The following is a 19,230-nucleotide window of genomic DNA, read 5'->3' as shown; positions in this document are numbered from 1 at the left end:
CATATTCAATCATATCATTTGATCTTTTTGGTCCTTTTAAGACAATCACCTCTCATTGTGAGAGTGATATTGATATTTCACCTTGATGAGATAGCCTTTGGCTTTTTGAATAAACATTCACATAAATTTTTGGTCGCTTTCCCTTTTTCCTAGTCAAATACTAGTATGTGCGACAGGCTTTTGCAACTCAATATCTCTTTTCATTTGGAGATTTACATTTGGTGAGCTCTTTTTAGCAAAAAAATAAAATAAAATAAAGAGTAGGAAGATATATAGGCACAAGTCTATGCAAGTCTCAAGATCAACATAACCATTCACTGATCAACATAACCATTCACTAATCATTCATGAAAAGTTTTAAGATCTATTTACAACAGTCACATAGATTTCAAGATTTCTTCCACAATGATAAGAGTGCAAAGAAACAAGCTACGCTTGAAAATGCACAAAGCCATTAGCACAAAGGTACAAGGCAAAACAAGTTTTGAGACAAAACTGAACAATGTCAATCAAACTTTTTGATTTTCTATTTTTTATGTGGTTTTTGGATTTTTGACACATAAGAAGAAAAAGATTGATCAAAGACAACATTGTAAAAACAACAAAAGCAAACAAAGTAGTTAACATCCAACAGAATCATGCTATACAAAAAGCCAACAAAGTAGTGTTTGCCCCAACACAAACAAAACTAACACATAATAAATATGTGAAGCACACATCACACAAGAGATTCAAGGAATTGCACCAATACCAATGGTCTTATGGAGGGATTCAAACCGTGGACCATCGAGAGGCTTGGTGAAGATGTCCGCCTTTTGATTGTCGGTGTGTATGAATTCAAGACACATAACTCTTTCCTCTACCAGATCTCGAATGAAATGGTAACGTATCTCTATGTGTTTAGATTTTGAATGCTGGACAGAATTCTTGGAAAGATTGATGGCACTGGTGTTGTCACAGAAGACACACATCGTCTCTTGAGGAATTCCATAATCATGAAGTAATTTCTTCATCCAAAGAAGCTGGGTACAGTAAATTCCAGCAGCGATGTATTCTGCTTCAACAGTAGAGAGAGAAACAGAATTTTTTTTCTTGCTCATCCACAAGAAAAGATTTTTACCAAGGTAGAAGCAGTCTCCTGAAGTACTCTTCCGATCGTCCACACCACCAGCCCAGTCGGCATCTGAATACCTGGCAAGACATGCATTTGAGTCTTTTGAATACCACAAACCATAGTCTGAAGTTCCATTAATATATCGAATAATTCGCTTAACCGTAGTCAGGTGTGATTCCTTTGGATTAGCTTGATATCTAGCACAAACACCAACACAGAATGCAATGTCCGGTCTACTAGTTGTAAGATAGAGTAAACTCCCAATGATACTCCTATATAAGGTAGGACTTACTTCCACTCCAGAAGAATCAACATTTAGTTTAGTAGATGAGCTCATGGGAGTGGAGGCATGTTTTTTGGAGTCTAGTCCAAACTTCTTGACAATGTTTCTAGCATACTTCTCTTGTGAAACGAATATACCTTCCTTCTGTTGTTTGACTTGAAGGCCCAAGAAAAATGTGAGTTCCCCCACCATACTTATCTCAAATTCTTTCTTCATCTCCTCAGAGAATTCAATAGCTCAATCTTCAATGGTAGCCCCAAACACTATGTCATCAACATAAACTTGTGCCACAAGGAGACAATCTTCATCATTCTTGACAAACAAAGTCCGGTCAGCATATCCCCTTTGGAAGCCTCTATCTAGGAGGTAATGTGTAAGCCGATCATACCAAGCTCTAGGTGCTTGTTTTAAGCCATAAAGGGCTTTCTTCAATCTCAACACATGATCAGGAAAGTGAGGATCCTCAAATTCTTTTGGTTGCTCAACAAACACTTCTTCATTCAGGTATCCATTTAGAAATGCACATTTTACATCCATTTGATAGAGTTTGAAGTTCATAGTTCATGCAATGGGCATGAGAATTCGAATAGACTCAAGTCTTGCCACAAGAGCGAAGGATTCATCAAAGTCTACTCCTTCTACTTGAGTATATCCTTGAGCTACTAACCGAGATTTATTCTGTATTATCTCTCCATCTTCATCGGTTTTGTTTTTGAATATCCATTTCGTGCCTATGACATGAACATTTTTAGGCCTTGGAGCAAGTTCCCACACATCATTCCTCATAAACTAATTCAGCTCTTCATGCATTGGCTCAACCCAATTCTCATCTTGAAGAGCCTCTTCTACCCTTTTTGGCTCAAATTGAGCAAGGTAGCAATGATATGTTACATGATTGGCCAAAAGGATATTTCCTTTTTTGAGGCGAAGACCTTCATCTAGAGACCCTATGATGTTGCTTTCCGGATGGTTCTTAATCACTCTTGAAGATGGCTTCTTTGATGTGGAGACTTCATCACTCCGTGAGATGGGAGGATGGACTTCCGGAGGAGTAAGAGGACTTGATGTTCTAGACATCGATCTTGTTTCCATTCTTGGGTTCATGGGAGTTGATTCTTCTTCTGGTGTAGATTCTTCAACTTCTATATCAAGAGCTTCGACCTCAACATCGGGTTCTTTGGTGCTCGACCCTTCTCCATCATCAATCTTGACATTGATGAACTCCTTCACTGTCTTAGTTCTCTTGTTAAAAACTCTATAGCCCGACTCATAGTAGAGTACCCAAGAAAAATACCTTCATCATTTTTCGCATCAAACTTCCTAAGATTCTCCCGATCATTTAGGATATAACACTTGCTTCCAAACACTCAGAAATACTTTACTCTAGGCTTCTTTCCATTCCAAATCTCATAGGCGCTCTTCTTTGCTCCTACTCGGAAAAATATTCTATTGCCAATGTGACACGAGGTGTTGACATCTTCTTCCCAAAACTTTTGAGGTATTTGCTTGTTAAGTAACATGACTTTTGCCATTTCCTGAATCTCCCGATTCTTTCTCTCTACCACTCCATTTTGTTGAGGAGTTTTGGGGGCTGAAAATTCCTTTTTGATTCCATTCTTTTCACAGAAAGACTCAAATCTTGCATTCTCAAATTCCCTCCCATGGTCACTTCTTATCTTGGCAATAGGGACCCCTCTCTCGTTTTGTAGTTTCTTGCACAGAATTTCTAACCTTTAACATGCTTCTGATTTTTCTCTAAGAAATTCAACCCAAGTGTATCTTGAGTAATCATCCACAATGACCATAATGTACCTCTTTCCTCCTAGACTTTCAGCTCTGGTAGGCCCCATTAGATCAACATGAAGTAACTGTAAACACCGAGAAGTAGCAATCACATTCACCTTGTGATGACTTGCCTTTGTTTGCTTTCCCATTTGACATGCACCACAAATAGTCTTCTTCACCTTTTCAAACTTAGGAAGTCCCTCAACTGCTTCAAGTTTGGACACTTTAGCTACTTGTTTGAAATTCGCATGCCCAAATCTGTGATGCCAAAGTTCCAACATGTCAACACGAGCACTTCTACACGAAATGGGTGCCGTAGGAACTACTCCATAGCAGTTGTCTGTAGTCTGATTTCCCTCCAAGACTTGAATCCCTTCTTCATTGATGATTAAGCATCCCTTCTTAGAGAATTGTACCAGGAAATCCTCATCACATATTTGAGTAATGCTCAGAAGATTTGCCTTCAGCCCTTCGATGTATAACACATCTTTCAACAGAGGTAATCCAGGTATCTCGATAGTCCCTTTATCGAGAACTTGATCATGACTTCCATCACCAAAAGTCACATAGTCACCAACCTTTTCTTTGAGTGTCTTAAACAGTGACTTATCCCCTGTCATATGACGAGAACAACCGCTGTCAAGATACCACAAGCATGAATTAAATACCTTTAATGAGGTATGCATAAATAAGCTCACATGAGACAAACATTCTTGACCTTCAAACAGAATCTTATCATCAGTTTTCATGCTTCTGTTAGATTGACCTTTCATTTTCAGACTCTCAATCATCTCACATAACATTCTATTCTTTCTTTTGTATTTCTTAATCAACGATTTAGATTCAGATATGCTACTGTGCAAGATGTGATTCTGATTTTCAAAATATTTCAGCATGTGAACAAATATCCTAGCATGTTTCTTTGTTTTCAACAACTCTACGAGTTCATTGTTAAGACACCCTTCAAACATACTCATAGAGTCATTTTCACTAAGACTTAAACTACAATTCAGCATGGTATTTTCCATAACAGCATCCAAAACAAAGGGGTCTAGGATCGCACTTAGGTAATTAAACCACAACAAGTGCACCCGCTCTGATACCAATTGAAAGTTCAAATAGTGTAAAAACACCCTTGAACGTTTAGACCCCCAATTTACAAATTAACCAATTCAAGCTTTATGTCAAACAACTAGTGTACGGAAAATGAACAAAAGCTATAAAACAGAATTGGAAAACAATCTAAGCCAATTTAAAATCACAACCCACAGCAGATAATAAAAGGCAAAGATAAAAGGGAAGGAAGATGCAAACACAAGGACAACACGCGATGTGTTATCGAAGAGAAAACCGAAGCCCTCGGCGTAAAACCTCTCTGCCGCCCTCCAACCGATAAACAATCCACTAGAAAATGTAGTTGGGATACATGGACAGCAATAGACCCTCCAAGCCTAATCTACCTAGTGCACCTAAGCCCTCCAAGCTTCTTGCTCCAACGAGGTTACGCCGAACATATTTCTTTTCTAACTTCCCGGATTCCGCTACTTGAACGTAGCATCAACCAATGTAAATTGGTTCCTTCCTAACTACTTCCTAAAACACCAAACAGCCCTCTCACAGTAATGGATATGGTGAGAAAAGGTTTTGGTAAAATGCCTCTCAAGGGTTTAACAATGGAGAGGAAGAGAGTTGAGGAATTTGAAGAGACTCTTATGTAGAGATTGTAGATGAATCAATCTTGTTTTACTCTAGGGTTTCTCTCTCAAAATTCTCTCGGAAGCTCTCATTCTTTTGTGGGTATAAGGGGTATTTATACTGGGGTGAGAAAAGAATGTGAAACGTCAGGTTTTTCAAAACAAGGGTGGCTCGTCGCTTGGCCTCGCGGCTTGATTGAGCCGCGAGATCCTGCCGCGCGATAACAGAACAGCCAGTTATCCTATTTTGTCCTATAGTGCTCCAGCTATCATGATGCTTCAACTTCTGGCATGCCTGGCATGTGTGCTGCTTCTGGCGGCTTGCAGCCGCAAGTTACCCGTGAGATCCAGCCGCGAGACTCTGTTTTCTTGCACACTCTTGAGCATTCAATCACTCTATCTCACTCACTACCCTTACAACAAACCCACCTAAATACAGGGTTACTAATTGCTGAATTACAAGCAAATTTGGCACAGAATAAAGCGAACAAGATGGTTGATTAAATTCAACCTTACACAATGCTTTACTGTTAGCATTAGCTGTCGCAAGTGCTACTTTATCCCAAGTGGATTTAGCAGCCTCGGGCCTAGTCTAACATACTTCTACGACATCCCAAACAGTATCATCTATTGAACACAGAAATGCCTTTATTCGGACTTTCCAAAAAGCATAGTTATTACCATCAAAAAATGGTGGAACATTCAAAGATTGAGACCGGTACATCTCAAAACGGGGTCAAGGAACACACTCAGGTATTTAAACCACAGTGAGTGTACCTGCTCTGATACCAATTGAATGCTCGAAAATGTGTTGAAACACAAGAGCTTGTTTAGACCCCCATTTCAAATTACGGCTTGGTTGATTTTACACTAACTTAATATTAAGTGCGGAACAGTGTAAACGCAAGCAAACAAGCAACACAGCAGTAAAATGAAATGAATAAGAGTAGGGAAGAGAGACGAAAACACAGATAACACTGAGACATGTTATCGAAGAGGAAACCGAAGAACTCGGTGAAAAACCTCTCTGCCGCCCTTCAAGCGGTAATCGATTCACTAGACAATCAGTTGGAATACATGGGTAAGCAAGAGACCCTCCAAACTTAATCTACCCTCTGTATCTATGCCCTCTAAGCTCCTACTCCAACAAGGCTTCTCAGAACCGTGTCTTGTCTAGCTCTCCAGATCCTGCAACAAGCTCCATGTGTATTGTTGTGTTTCAGGAGTATTATGTTCATATGATTCAAGTGCTTCACAGCTTCTAGAGTTAGGTGTGAGTGAGTTTTGTTCAACTGTTCCCAACTCACATGTTAAGTCTAGAGTCTGTTTTAGGGTTTTGTCACGGAATAGCCAAAGGGGGAGATTGTAAGGTTGAATTTATTCAACCATCTAATTGGCTTTATTCCGTGCCAAATTTGCTTGTAATTCAGCATTTAGTAACCCTGTATTTAGGTGGGTTTGTTGTAAGGGTAGTGAGTGAGATAGAGTGAAGATTGCTCAAGAGTGTGCAAGAAAACAGAGTGTCGCGGCTGGGACTCGCGGGTGTCTCGCGGCTGCAAGCCGCCAGAAGCAGCACACGTGCCAAGCATGCTGGAAGATGAACAGTCATACTAGCTGGAGCACTACAAGACAAAACAGGACAACTGGCCATACGGTTAACTCGCGACTGGATCTCGCGACTTAGTCAAGCCGCGAGGTCAAGCCGCGAGCCACCCCTGTTATGTAAAACCTGACGTTTCGCATTCCTCTCCCACTCCAGTATAAATACCCCTTTTACCCACGATTGAAAGAGAGCTTCCAGAGAGAATTTTGAGAGAGAAACCCTAAAGAAAAACCAGATTGTTTCACCCACAATCTCTACCTTAGAGTCTCTTCAAATTCCTCAACTCTCTTCCTCTCCATTGTCAAATCCTTGAGAGGCATTATACCAAACCTGGTTCTCACCATCATCATCACTGTGAGACAGTTGTTTGGATTTCTGGGAAGCAGTTAGGAAGGAACCAATCTTCATTGGTTGATGCTACGGTCTAGTAGTGGAATCCGGGAAGCTAGAAAAGAAAAAGGTTCGACGCAACCTCGTTGGAGCAAGAAGCTTGGAGGGCTTAGGTGCACTGGGTAGATTAGGCTTGGAGGGTCTATTGCTGTCCTTGTATCCCAACTGTATTTTCTAGTGGATTGATTACCGCTTGGAGGACGGCGGAGAGGTTTTTCGCCGAGGACTTCGGTTTCCTCTTCGATAACAGATCGCGTGTTGTCTTTGTGTTTGCGTCTTCCTTCCTCTCTATCTTTGCCTTTTTATTATCTGCTGTGGTTTTATTCTGTTATGGCTTAGATAGTATTTAACCAATTTCTTATTATAGCATGTGTTAAGTTTCCGCACACTAGTTGTTTGACATATTGCTTGTATTGGTTAAGTTGTAATTTGGGGGTCTAAACGTTCAAAGGTGTTTTGTACACGTTTTTGAACTTTCAGTCAACAATCAGCTTTCATTTTTAGCTAGTTAAGAACCATTTCTTTTTTCTTTTAAAAGTAAATAAGTATGAGATCTATATGTGCTAGGGGACCAAACTTAACCATACAATAAATCATTGTGCAACATGAAGTCAGTATTATTAGTGATAGAATTCAATCTTTTTTGTTTATGCTGTTTTTGTGAATCTTTATAGGACTCTACCTTGCGTGTAAAGATGAGCACACGCATTTAAATGAAGTCAGTTTGTAAAGATTAGCACACACATATACACTCTGCACATGGTTTTTTTGTAACTTTAAAACCTAGTTCATGTTTGTAAAATATTTTCCTTTGTGTTTGCTTTGATGAAGTTTTTGAAAAGCTCTAACAAGTCAAGTTTTGTCTTATCACTGAGGCTTTTACAAATGCGTCTTTTTATTCACGTGCATTGCATATAATTGCGTACGATGTTCATTAGTGGTTGTCTGAAATACAATTGATGTGACATATCACTATGGGGACCTTACAATAGTGTGTAACTTTTTTTTTGCTAAACACAATAGTGTGTAATTTTTCACCTGCATTGCATATAAGTTTTATAATCTTTAGTGGTTGTCTCCTTACAAATTCATTTCATTGCATTCGTGCCAGATATGGATCCTGGGCCCAGTGATGCAACTGTTTTGACTAGACAAGCCGGGCGATTTTGGCCCATTAGCATTGATTTTTAAAATATTTAGGCTTGAAACACTGTTTGGGAAATATATAGCAATATACCACTTTTTTAGGTACTCGAGCTTGGCAAGCTCGAGTACCATGTTTTTTTAATCCACTATCGCCCCATATTCAAGGAGCCCTATAGTGGCGTTTTTAAGCCCTATAGTGACGTTTTCGGGCCCTATAGCGGCGTTTTCCTGCAAAATTTTTTTATAAGTCCCCATAACAGGTTCAAGGGGCCCTATAGTGGCGTTTTTAAGCCCTATAGTGACGTTTTTGGTCCCTATAGCGGCGTTTTCCTGCAAAATTTTTTTTAAAGTCCCCATAACAGGTTCAAGGGGCCCTATAGTGGCGTTTTTTGGCCCGAAAACGTCACTATAGGGCTTAAAAACGCCACTATAGGGTTCCTTGAATATGGGGCGATAGTGGATTAAAAAAACATGGTACTCGAGCTTGCCAAGCTCGAGTACCTAAAAAAGTGGTATATTGCTATATATTTCCCAAACAGTGTTTCGGGCCTAAATATTTTAAAAATAAATGCTAATGGGCCAAAATCGCCAGACAAGCCGAGCATCGGTCCACTTGGATTTGGGATGGCCCTGATGAGGGTGAGGTATGCACTCCACTTGATATGATACTTTTAACAAAATGTATGAGCCCTACCAAGTGGCACATTCTCAGTAATTTTTTCACTTAGCCTTCCACATCATCTAATAATTAATTAGTGCCATGTGTCACTCTTCTTTGAAATAAAAATGAGAACTATTCATTTAAATTTCTGCCTAAACAAAGGTATTGATGAATTAGTTCACGTAACATTCTAGTCAATCTAAGGTTTTAATGTAGTTATGCTTAAATCTAATGTCTTCTTTTTGTGAAAATCTCCATGTCTTTATGTATGAAATAAGTTACGCTTATTTCAAATTTCTTTTCTTTATTTAAAAAAAAGGAGTATATGTCACATTACTAATATTCTAATAAAGTAATGAGTTTTCATTAGTGGTAGCGTATGTGTCAAAAAAAACAAGTTACTATTCTATAAATACCAAATCTATTTATAATTTAGTTTTTGATGGGAGTAATTATATTATTATTACTGTAAATGATATTAACACATTGTTATTTCTTTTGTAGGATATGCTGGCCGTTTTAAAGTGTCGACACCGCTTTGTTGATATGCTACAACATCAGCGGTCCATGGATTGTTTGTTACATTGACGAGGCCAGGTTATCTGGGTTATATGGTGTCCCATTTAAATCGCTTGATCATGCATTGATCACTGCATTGGTTGAGTGTTGGCATCCAAAGACCCACACTTTTCACCTACCCCATGGTGAGATGACCATTACTTTACAGGATATGGAGGTCATGATAGGGTTACCAGTAGAGGGGTTGCCAATGATAGGGAAGACTAACTTGATCTGGGAGGAAGAATGTGAACGCTTACTTGGTGTTAAGCCTCCAGCCCCAATACCAAAGCCTAATCAAAACAAGCCTGTGCTAGATGGGACAAGAATTAAATCAAAATGGCTCGCTGACCTCTTTAGAGCTCCCCTAACTGAGAATGCCAGTGAAGATTTGGTGCAACAATATGCTCGGTATTATTTACTTGAGCTGTTGGGTGGCAGCTTGTTTATGGATACCTCGGGAGGACAGATCTCTCTTTTGTATCTTTAGTTCTTGGATCCCATTAGTGATGCCAAGAAATACAGTTGGGGTAGTGCAACCTTGGCATGGTTGTATAGACAGCTATGCAATGCCACCGACCTGAAGGCGAAGCATACTAGTGGTGCACTACTCTTGTGCAGTTGTGGGCGTTTGCTAGCTAGGTTCCCACACATGGTTCCAAAGATGAAGGAACCACTTCAAGGTGCTCTGGACCAGGAATTGCCACTAGGTCCTCATGCAATTAGGTACATACTATTGTATCCTTATTTAGTTTGTATAGGATTGGACAAACAATTAAAGAGTTGTTGCCTTATAGTTGGATTGGATCTATAAGATATGATCAGCATGACAAACTATTAAAGAGTGGTTGACTTATTAAGGGTGGACATAAAGATGCAAACGGTTGAATGGTTTGGAATTTCAATTTTTGATTAACAATTTATCACACATTTTGAAATTGGATTGGATCTATATATAGTCACAAATTTTGATTAGCAATTTATCACTTCAACGACAATTTCAATTTCCTTTTAGCACTTATTAATCACAATGTAAACAAAAACATATTGCAGTTTAGCTTAGATTTCACATGCAATTGAATTGACAAAATTTTGCATTTGATTAGTTGTGGCACGCTTTATCAAAGACCCTAGCCGAGAAGACAGCATGGGCCTTAGCCATGGATCGAGGTGTGAACATGGTTTCCATAAACGGAGGGTTCCTGATGGCTTCTCCTCACCTAACAATCAAAAACCCATATTTGAAAGGAGCAGCTGAGATGTACGAAGATGGTGTATTTGTTACTGTGGATCTCAACTTCATTATGGACTCTCACATCTGCATCTTTGAAAATGTCTCATCTTATGGCCGATATCTCTGCTTCAACCATGTCATCAGTTGCAACAAAGATGCCACTAAGCTTGCTCACATATTATTGCCACCCTCTGAAGCCTGTTCTCCTGAAAGGTTTGTATGGTTTTGGTCATCTCAAAATTTTTTCAAAATCCTAAGTAACTTCTAGTGGGACATTTTGCAATCATTGGTGTTATGAATAAGCTTGGTAAGGATTTAAAACCTGGATGTCTTGGAGATATCAGGAGGTGTCAACTAGTTAATCTCCATAACTCATATAGTTTAGTATTATTAGTGAATGCGAGCCTTGAAAATCAATTCATACAATCTAATGAAGTTGATAAAAGATAATTCAATAGAAGAAAAATATATTAATAATAATAGAAGAAAAATATTTTAATAATAATTAAATAAAATTAAGGAAAATGATCCGACTCCCATTTAAATCCTCCGTGTCTCTAATTTATTCATGTGTTGCATCTAGCTAAGTGCTACGGCCTTAATAATTTTGTCCATTTAAGCATTACTCTATGTATAGGCTATAGCAACATATTTATTTGATTATTATTATTATTATTATTTTTGGGTAGATTGGAGGACACAAGAGTGTACCAGCAAAGAATAAGCAACAGGAAACTAAACAAATTGATGGTGGATTTTGAAAGTTGACCTCGGGAAGATTGATTTGCAGCTTCAACAAGCAGAGACCATCTCTTTCTTTCTTTCTTTTTTTGGGTATGCTGAGGTTTCTTTTAATTTTGGTATAATTTCGTTACTAAAAGGTGAAAAATTAGCTTTTTTATTTTTTATTTTTTTAGGGTGAAAGGTTAGTTCTAGGTATGGGATTTGCTTAATTCCTTAATGAAATCTTGCAGTCAAAAAATGGATGTTACCGTCAATGGTCTGGAAGGAATTGACCTTTGAAAGTTCAAAAACGTGTACAAAAACACTTTTGAACGTTTAGACCCCCAAAAACCAATTTAATCAACACAGCAATATGTTAAACAACTAGTGTGCGAAAACTTAACATATGCTATAACATGGAATTGATTAAACAACTATCTAAGCCACATCAAAATAAACCACAGCAGATTAATGTAAAGGCAGAGATAGAGAGGAAGGAAGATGCAAACACAGCGATAACACCAGATATGTTATCGAAGAGGAAACCGAAGACCTCGGCGAAAAACCTCTCCGCCGCCCTCCAAGCGGTAATCAATCCACTAGAAAATACAGTTGGGATACAAGGACAGCAATAGACCCTCCAAGCCTAATCTACCCAGTGCACCTAAGCCCTCCAAGCTTCTTGCTCCAACGAGGTTGCGCCGAACCTTTTTCTTTTCTAGCTTTCCGGATTCCGCTACTACACCGTAGCATCAACCAATGAATATTGGCTCCTTCCTAACTGCTTCCCAGAACTCCAAACGACTGTCTCACAGGGATGATAATGGTGAGAACCAGGTTTGGTATAAAGGCCTCTCAAGGATTTGACAATGGAGAGGAAGAGAGTGAGGGAATTTGATGAGACTCTAAGGTAGAGATTGTGGGTGAAACAATCTGGTTTTTCTTTAGGGTTTCTCTCTCAAAATTCTCTCTGGAAGCTCTCTTTCAATCGTGGGTTAAAAGGGTATTTATACTGAAGAGGAGTGGAATGCGAAACGTCAGGTTTTTCCAAAACAGGGGTGGCTCGCGGCTTGACCTCGCGGCTTGACTGAGTCGCGAGTTCCAGTCGCGAGTTAACCGTATGGCCAGTTGTCCTGTTTTGTCCTGTAGTGCTCCAGCTAGCATGACTGTTCATCTTCCAGCATGCTTGGCACGTGTGCATCTTCTGGCGGGTTGAAGCCGCGAGTCCAGTCGCGAGTCCCAGCCGCGACACTCTGTTTTCTTGCACACTCTTGAGCAATCTTCACACTATCTCACTCACTACCCTTACAACAATCCCACCTAAATACAGGGTTACTAAATGCTGAATTACAAGCAAATTTGGCACGGAATAAAGCCAATTAGATGGTTGAATAAATTCAACCTTACAACCTTGCATCCAAATATGTGACTTTCACAAGAAGGATATACTGAGCATATTGAAACAACATCTTTCCCGTTACTCTTCTTCTTCTTCTTCCTTTTTATTTTTTATTTTTTTACTTTTTTTATGCCTTAACTAAATCAGTTAGAAACTTAGAATATAAATGACTAAAACCATCACTACAATACGTCCCTAATCTTTATTTTACATTTGAAATCTTTATAATGCATACCAAAAAGGCAATCAAACATATATCATCACATAATCTTAAACAGGCAATCGCCTACAGCAGCGTAGATTTGATATATTATATAGCATTCCTAACAATTTACTATATCCTTGCTTGTCCTGGTGAGACTTTGTAGCCCTAGGAAAGTGGATTTGGAGTTGATAATAACTGAGAAACCATGTGCATAGTTGGTTTGAGAAACCATGTGCATAGTTGGTCTACATTTTGGATTAGCATGCAAGCATGCAATTGCCAACTTTGTGACCATCAGTGACTCTCAACCTGAACTATGGGAGGTGGAAGGCGTATCTCTACAAAATATTTCAACAATAAATTCTCCCCCACAATTGAAGCAGATAGAATTGGGATCATTTCACCCGGATGTCTTCCTTTGATCTCTTTTGAAAGTTCAATTAGTGTGTAAAACACCAATGAACATGTAGATCCCCAAATTAAAATTATCAACACACGCTTTAAACAAACAATATATGTGTGGAATATGAATATAAGCTAAGCCCAAATAGATAAAACACTCTAATCCATAATTAATTACAAACACAGTAGCAATTAAATAGTAAAGAGTAAGGGAAGAATTATGCAAACACAAAGATAACACGGCGATGTGTTATTGGAGAGGAAACCGAAGTACTCAGGGAAAAACCTCTCCACCACCCTCCAAGTGATCAATAATCCACTAGAGAATAAAGTTGGGATACATGAATCGCAGAAGACCCTCTAAGCCTAATCTACCCAGTGCACCTAAGCCCTCCAAGCTTCTTGCTCCAACAGGGTCACGCCAAACCTTGTCTTCACTAACTTACCAGATCCCGCAATCGCCCGTTGCATCAACCAAAATGAATTGCTCCCTTCTGAACTGCTTCCCAAGTACCAAAATACTTCCTCACTAATATGAGTATGGTGAGATATGGATTTGGCTAACCTCTCAAGGATATGTCAATGGAGAGGGTGAGAGTAAAGGAATTTGGAGAATCAAATGATGAAGATTGTAGATGAGTCAATCTTGTTTTTCTCTAGGGTTTCTCTCTCAAAATTCTCTCTAGAAGCTCTACATTTCGTGGGTATAAGGGTATTTATAGTAGGATGTATGAGGAATGCAAAAAGTCATGTTTGAACCAAACAGGGCATTCTGGTGACTCGACCTCACAAATGGAACGAGAGTTTGAGTCGCGAGCTAACTGTCTAGCTAGACTAGAAGTTTTGTCTTGTAGTGCTCCAACTGTCATGACCCTTCAACTCCCCTGCATGCTTCACACGTGTGCCACCTTTGGCGACTTGCCAGTCACGAGATCCAGTCGCAAGACTCTTCTTGAGTGCACACATCTTGAGTTTTCTTCACACTCTCTTACACACTACCCTTAAATGATTCCCACCTAAATAGAGGGTATCTAATTGCTAAATTACAAGAAAATTTGGCATGGAATAAAGCCAACACATGATTAAATAAATTCAACCTTACAATCTCCCCCTTTGGCTATTTCGTGACAAAATCCTAAAACAGACTCTAGACTTAACATGTGAGTTGGGAATAGTTGCTAAAACTCACTCACACTTGACTCTAGATACTGTGAAGCTATTGAACCATACGAACAAGTATTTCATGGAAGTGCTTAAAGTTTCTCCCCCTCAAAATGGTGCTCCCCCTCAAGAGCTACTCCTACTCCATATCTCCCCATTTTTGACTGAAATGCCCAAAGGGCTACTGTTGTGTAGTGAAGTTGTCAAACTTGGCTGAAAGCAGATTCAGCTATTCTTGGATAGCAGTCAGCCTGTCAAATTGCTCATTTTGGACGTCTCGCAGCCCCTCAATCCTCTCAAGGACGATCTGAGATGCATTTGGAGGTACTGCAGAAGATGATGAAGCTCGGCTTCTTTTACCACGGCTTCGTGAGCTTGAGGGTTTTGCTTCTGCTTCTGTCTCAATGTCCATAGGTTCTCCTTGTACTTGATCACCCTCCTCTTCATCACCTGGAAGATGAATTTTGATCCGTGCAATTGTTAGAGCATTGATAGCTGGAGGAGTAGGCATTAGACTGATGTCTTGGGGAATTTCCACACCTTTTGCTCGAAAAAGCCTCACGAGTAGACTAGGGAGAATCAGCTTTGCCCTTGAAGTTGTCCTTGTTTCATTAGCAATGATGGAGAAGGCATGAGCACTAATGTCAATGTAAGTGTTCTCCTGAAGCTCCATGAGACAAATGGCTCTAGCATTACTAATGGTGGTCATCTTCTTCATCGAGTACAAGTTGAACATCATGATTAAGGTAAGACATCTCAGATCAGGTGGAAAAGCAGTTGTTTTGATGCATCTTCCCTCTCTAACACCACCAATATGAGATTGAACCATCTCTATGGAGAGAATTCTGTCCTTGTAGTGAGTGAAATCATGCTCTAGATCCTCAAAGCCAAGAACATCATCAATATCCTCCAAGTCAATGTTGAACTCATGGCCTCTAACCCAACAATTGATTTCATCCTCTCTTAAAATGGCATTGGCATAGAATTCACAGATCAAAGGTTCACATACCCCAAGGAGGTCACCAAGGAGCTTTTCCCAACCTCTGTCTTGAAAACAGCCTGGGATAAAATAATCCTTCAAATCAACCATCTCTTGGATGATTGGAGACTTCTCATAGAACTGATTGTATATCTCAAAGTGTTTGGTAGAGCGGAACTGAGTATTGTCCATTTTCTTCCTTTTTTCAGCACGATGTGTAGTAGTCTTCTTCTTTGGAGTCATTTGTAAAAACACAACAACAAAGACCACAACATAGAGCACAACATATAGTAACATAAAAAATTAGTAACAAGTTAGTAGCAACACAAATGGACTCAGAATTAGGCCAAAGATTTAACTAAAGCAAAGTTCAATAGCAACTTGACATGAGAGAACACAGCATTAAAGCACAGCAGAGTTATGGCATTATTTCCACAAACATATCAAAGTGTGTGTGTACGCATAGATATCACCAAGTACAACCTAGGGCATATTGCAAAACACATAACTAGAGATGCATTTTACAATGATTGTATTCCATGAACTCCTCAAAAACACAAGAAGGTGTCTATGAGACATTTTACCATGGGTATGCTATGCACAACACAACACAAACAAAGTATAATACCCGAAAAAAAAAAAGGCAAACATGAAAACATGTATAATAAGCATCATACAACCAAAACCAACAAACCCCATATAACAAACTCAACAAAATATACCCAAACCATATTCTAATATCATATTTTTCAAAACTCAACAAAAACACAAAATCCAAGAAATCAAAGGCTAGAAACATGAAATACTTTGAGAAAAATAGAAAGCCCATACCTTTTCTTGAAGATTGATAAAGAAAATGGAGGATTTTTTAGAGAACAAGATGAGTTTGTGAAGGAGAGGAACGGACAAGACAATGAACAGTCACAATGTGCAAGGGAAAAATGAGAACTTTTTAAAAACTGTCCTGAAAAAGACCCTCAAAGTGCAAAACACGTGTTTTTCGCGACTGGAATGAGTCGTGAACAAGTCGCCAAAAACCCATGTGACAAATTTTAAAATATTTGTCTAAGTGTTTTTCGCGACTGGAAGGTCCACCCACGAGTAAGTCGTGAGGGGAGTCACGAACCATTCTGAGTAAAACTTGCGACTGGAGATTCCACTCATGAACAAGTTGCCAAACTGAGTCACGAAAATTAAAAACCCATATTTTTGAAATTTTTCTAAGTCTTTTTCATGACTAGGGTCTTGACTTTCCAGAGAGTCGCCAAGAGCTTCTATGTAAGCTCGCGACTGGGGGCTTGCGAGTTGCTTGACCCATGAGGAAGAGTCGCCAAACCAGAGTTGTATAGTTTTTGAAAATTTTCAAAACAAAAATACTTTCCAAAAACAATTAAAACACTCAAAAAATATTTTTGTGTTTGATCAACATATGATTGAGCATGTGCAACACATTTAATCAAGTACAATCACACAAATGAATAAGGCATTCATTGAACATAGGCATGTGTGATGTGTGTGGGTATCAAAGATGAGATAATCCTTAGTCTAATGTGAAGCTTCAATGATCAATTCAACCAAGACATACACAATTAGCACGAGGAAAAGTGACTAATCTCAATTATAGAAGTATGCATATATGACCTCCCACAAAACTTGATAACATAATTTTGAAGCTTTTTATTTGGCTCCATACACATCATAGCATTTGATCATTTTAAAACAATACATCTCATTTTGGGATCGATGCCTAAAATTTTTGATACTTCATTTTTGAAAGTTCAATAAGTGTATAAAATACCTTGAACGTTTAGAATCCTAATTTACAAATTACCAATTCAAGCTTAATATCAAACAATTAATGTGCGGAATATGAACATAAGCTTAGTACAGAATTGATAAACAATCTAAACCAAATAAAATCACATCTACAGCAGAAATTAAATGGCAAATATTAAGGGAAGAGAGATGTAAATAAAAGGACAACACACGATGTGTTATCGAAGAGGAAACCGAAGCCCCCGGCGTAAAACCTTTCCGCCGCCATTCAAGCGGTAAATAATCCACTAAATAATGTAGTTGGGATATATAAATAGCAGAAGACCCTTCAAGCCTAATCTACCCAGTGTCCCTAAGCCCTCCAAGCTCTTATTTCAACGAGGTTACGCCAAACCTATTTCTTCTTTAGCTTACTGGATTCCGCTACTTGACCATAGCATCAACCAATATGAAATTGGTCCCTTCTTAACAGCTTCTTAAAGCACCAAATGGCCTTCTCACAGATATGGGTATGGTGAGAAAAGGTTTTGGTAATGTACCTCTTAAGGATGTAACAATGGAGAGGAAGAGAGTAGAGGAATTTGAAGAGTCTTTATGTGAAGATTGTGGATGAATCAATCTTGTTTTTCTCTAGGGTTTCTTCCTCAAAATTCTCTCTGGAAGTTCTCTATATTTCATGGGTATAAGGGTCTATATATAGTGGGGTGAGAAAGGAATGCGAAGAGTCAGTTTTTCTCAAACAGGGTGGTCTAGCGACTTGGCCTCGCGAATGGACTGAGTCACGAGTTCAAGTCATGAGCTAACGACGAGCTAATGGCCTAGCTAGCCTGGGACTTTTGTCTTGTAGTGCAACAGCTGACATGACTCTTCAGCTCTCCTACATGCTTCACACGTGTGCCATCTTTGGCGACTTGCAAGTCGCGAGTCCTAGCCACGAGTCTCTACATCCTTGCACAATCTTAAGCATTTCTTCATACTCTCTCACTCACTACCCTTACATGATTCCCACCTCAATACAGGGTTACTAATTTCTAAAATACAACCAAATTTGGCACGGAATAAAGCCAACAAGATGGTTGATAAAATTCAACCTTACAATTTTGATGAACAAGCCTTTGGCTTTTTGGGCATCATATATTTTCATATAAGTCGCTTTCTCTTTTTCCTAGTCGAATACTAGTATGTGCGATGACTTTTGCAGCTCATTATCTCTTTTCATTTTGAGATTTACATTGATTGAGCTTTTTAAGCAAAAATAAAAAATAAAAAGAGAGGAAAGAGATATAGGCACAAGTCTATACAAGTCTCAAGATCAATAAAACCATTGACTAATCATTCATGACGAGTTTGAAGATCTATTTACAACAATTACATAGATGTCAATATCTTTCCCACAATGATATAAGTTCATAAAGAATAAGCAATGCTCGTAAATGCACAAAGCAATTAGTATGAAGGTACAAGGCAAAACATGCATGTGACAAAGTACAATAATGTCGATGAAACTTTTTGGATTTTCTAATTTTTATGTGTTTTTGGATTTTTGACACAAAAAAAAAATGTAAAAACATTCAAAGCAAATAACAAATAAACAAAAATTTTCAGACCAAGCTAGAATGATAACAAAAAGCACACAACCAATCAATGTCACATTTCATAGGAAGTATTAATGCATGGACATGTTGTAATACTTATGCATGTGTATCCTTCTTCATACACACGACACGTCTGTTTGGGGTGATATCCCTAAAGGATTGGGTACTATTGTTGTGACTTTCAAACCTTCTGGTGAAGCTTGTAAAACAGGTAGTGAATGCATCAATCATCTTCATCACATCCCTCACTCCAGGATCACCTTCTTTACTTTTTGATTGCTCAGCAATCCAGTTCCCTTTGCCATTTCTTGGTCCTCCTGATGTTTGAGCACTTGCATTCTTTAATGCTTGAAGCTTATGGCAATTAGGTCTGGTGTGTCCTTGAATTCCACAATAATAGCAGAAATGTTGAGTTCTCAGACCTCTTTATGACTTTGGAAGTGATTTTCCTTTCGCCTTAGATTTGACCACTGATTTGGTAGGAGACTTTGTCAAAAACCATTGATTAGTCACATTTTGCTT

At 38.8% G+C, this 19,230-nt stretch overlaps 1 protein-coding gene across 1 annotated transcript; it reads left to right on the top strand.

The window, feature by feature from the left end:
- Positions 1–10,351: 10,351 nt before the first annotated feature.
- On the top strand, positions 10,352–11,376 carry LOC126698835 (cinnamoyl-CoA reductase 1-like). The gene is made up of 2 exons (XM_050396328.1): positions 10,352–10,681; positions 11,158–11,376. Exons 1-2 carry the CDS (start codon positions 10,395–10,397, stop codon positions 11,234–11,236), a joined length of 366 nt encoding a protein of 121 aa, XP_050252285.1. The 5' UTR covers positions 10,352–10,394; the 3' UTR covers positions 11,237–11,376.
- Positions 11,377–19,230: the final 7,854 nt, after the last annotated feature.

Source organism: Quercus robur, chromosome 9 (assembly GCF_932294415.1).
Source record: "Quercus robur chromosome 9, dhQueRobu3.1, whole genome shotgun sequence".
NCBI lineage: Eukaryota > Viridiplantae > Streptophyta > Magnoliopsida > Fagales > Fagaceae > Quercus > Quercus robur.
The sequence above is the reverse complement of the archived record's forward strand: the minus strand, read 5'-3'. Positions and strand labels throughout refer to the sequence as shown.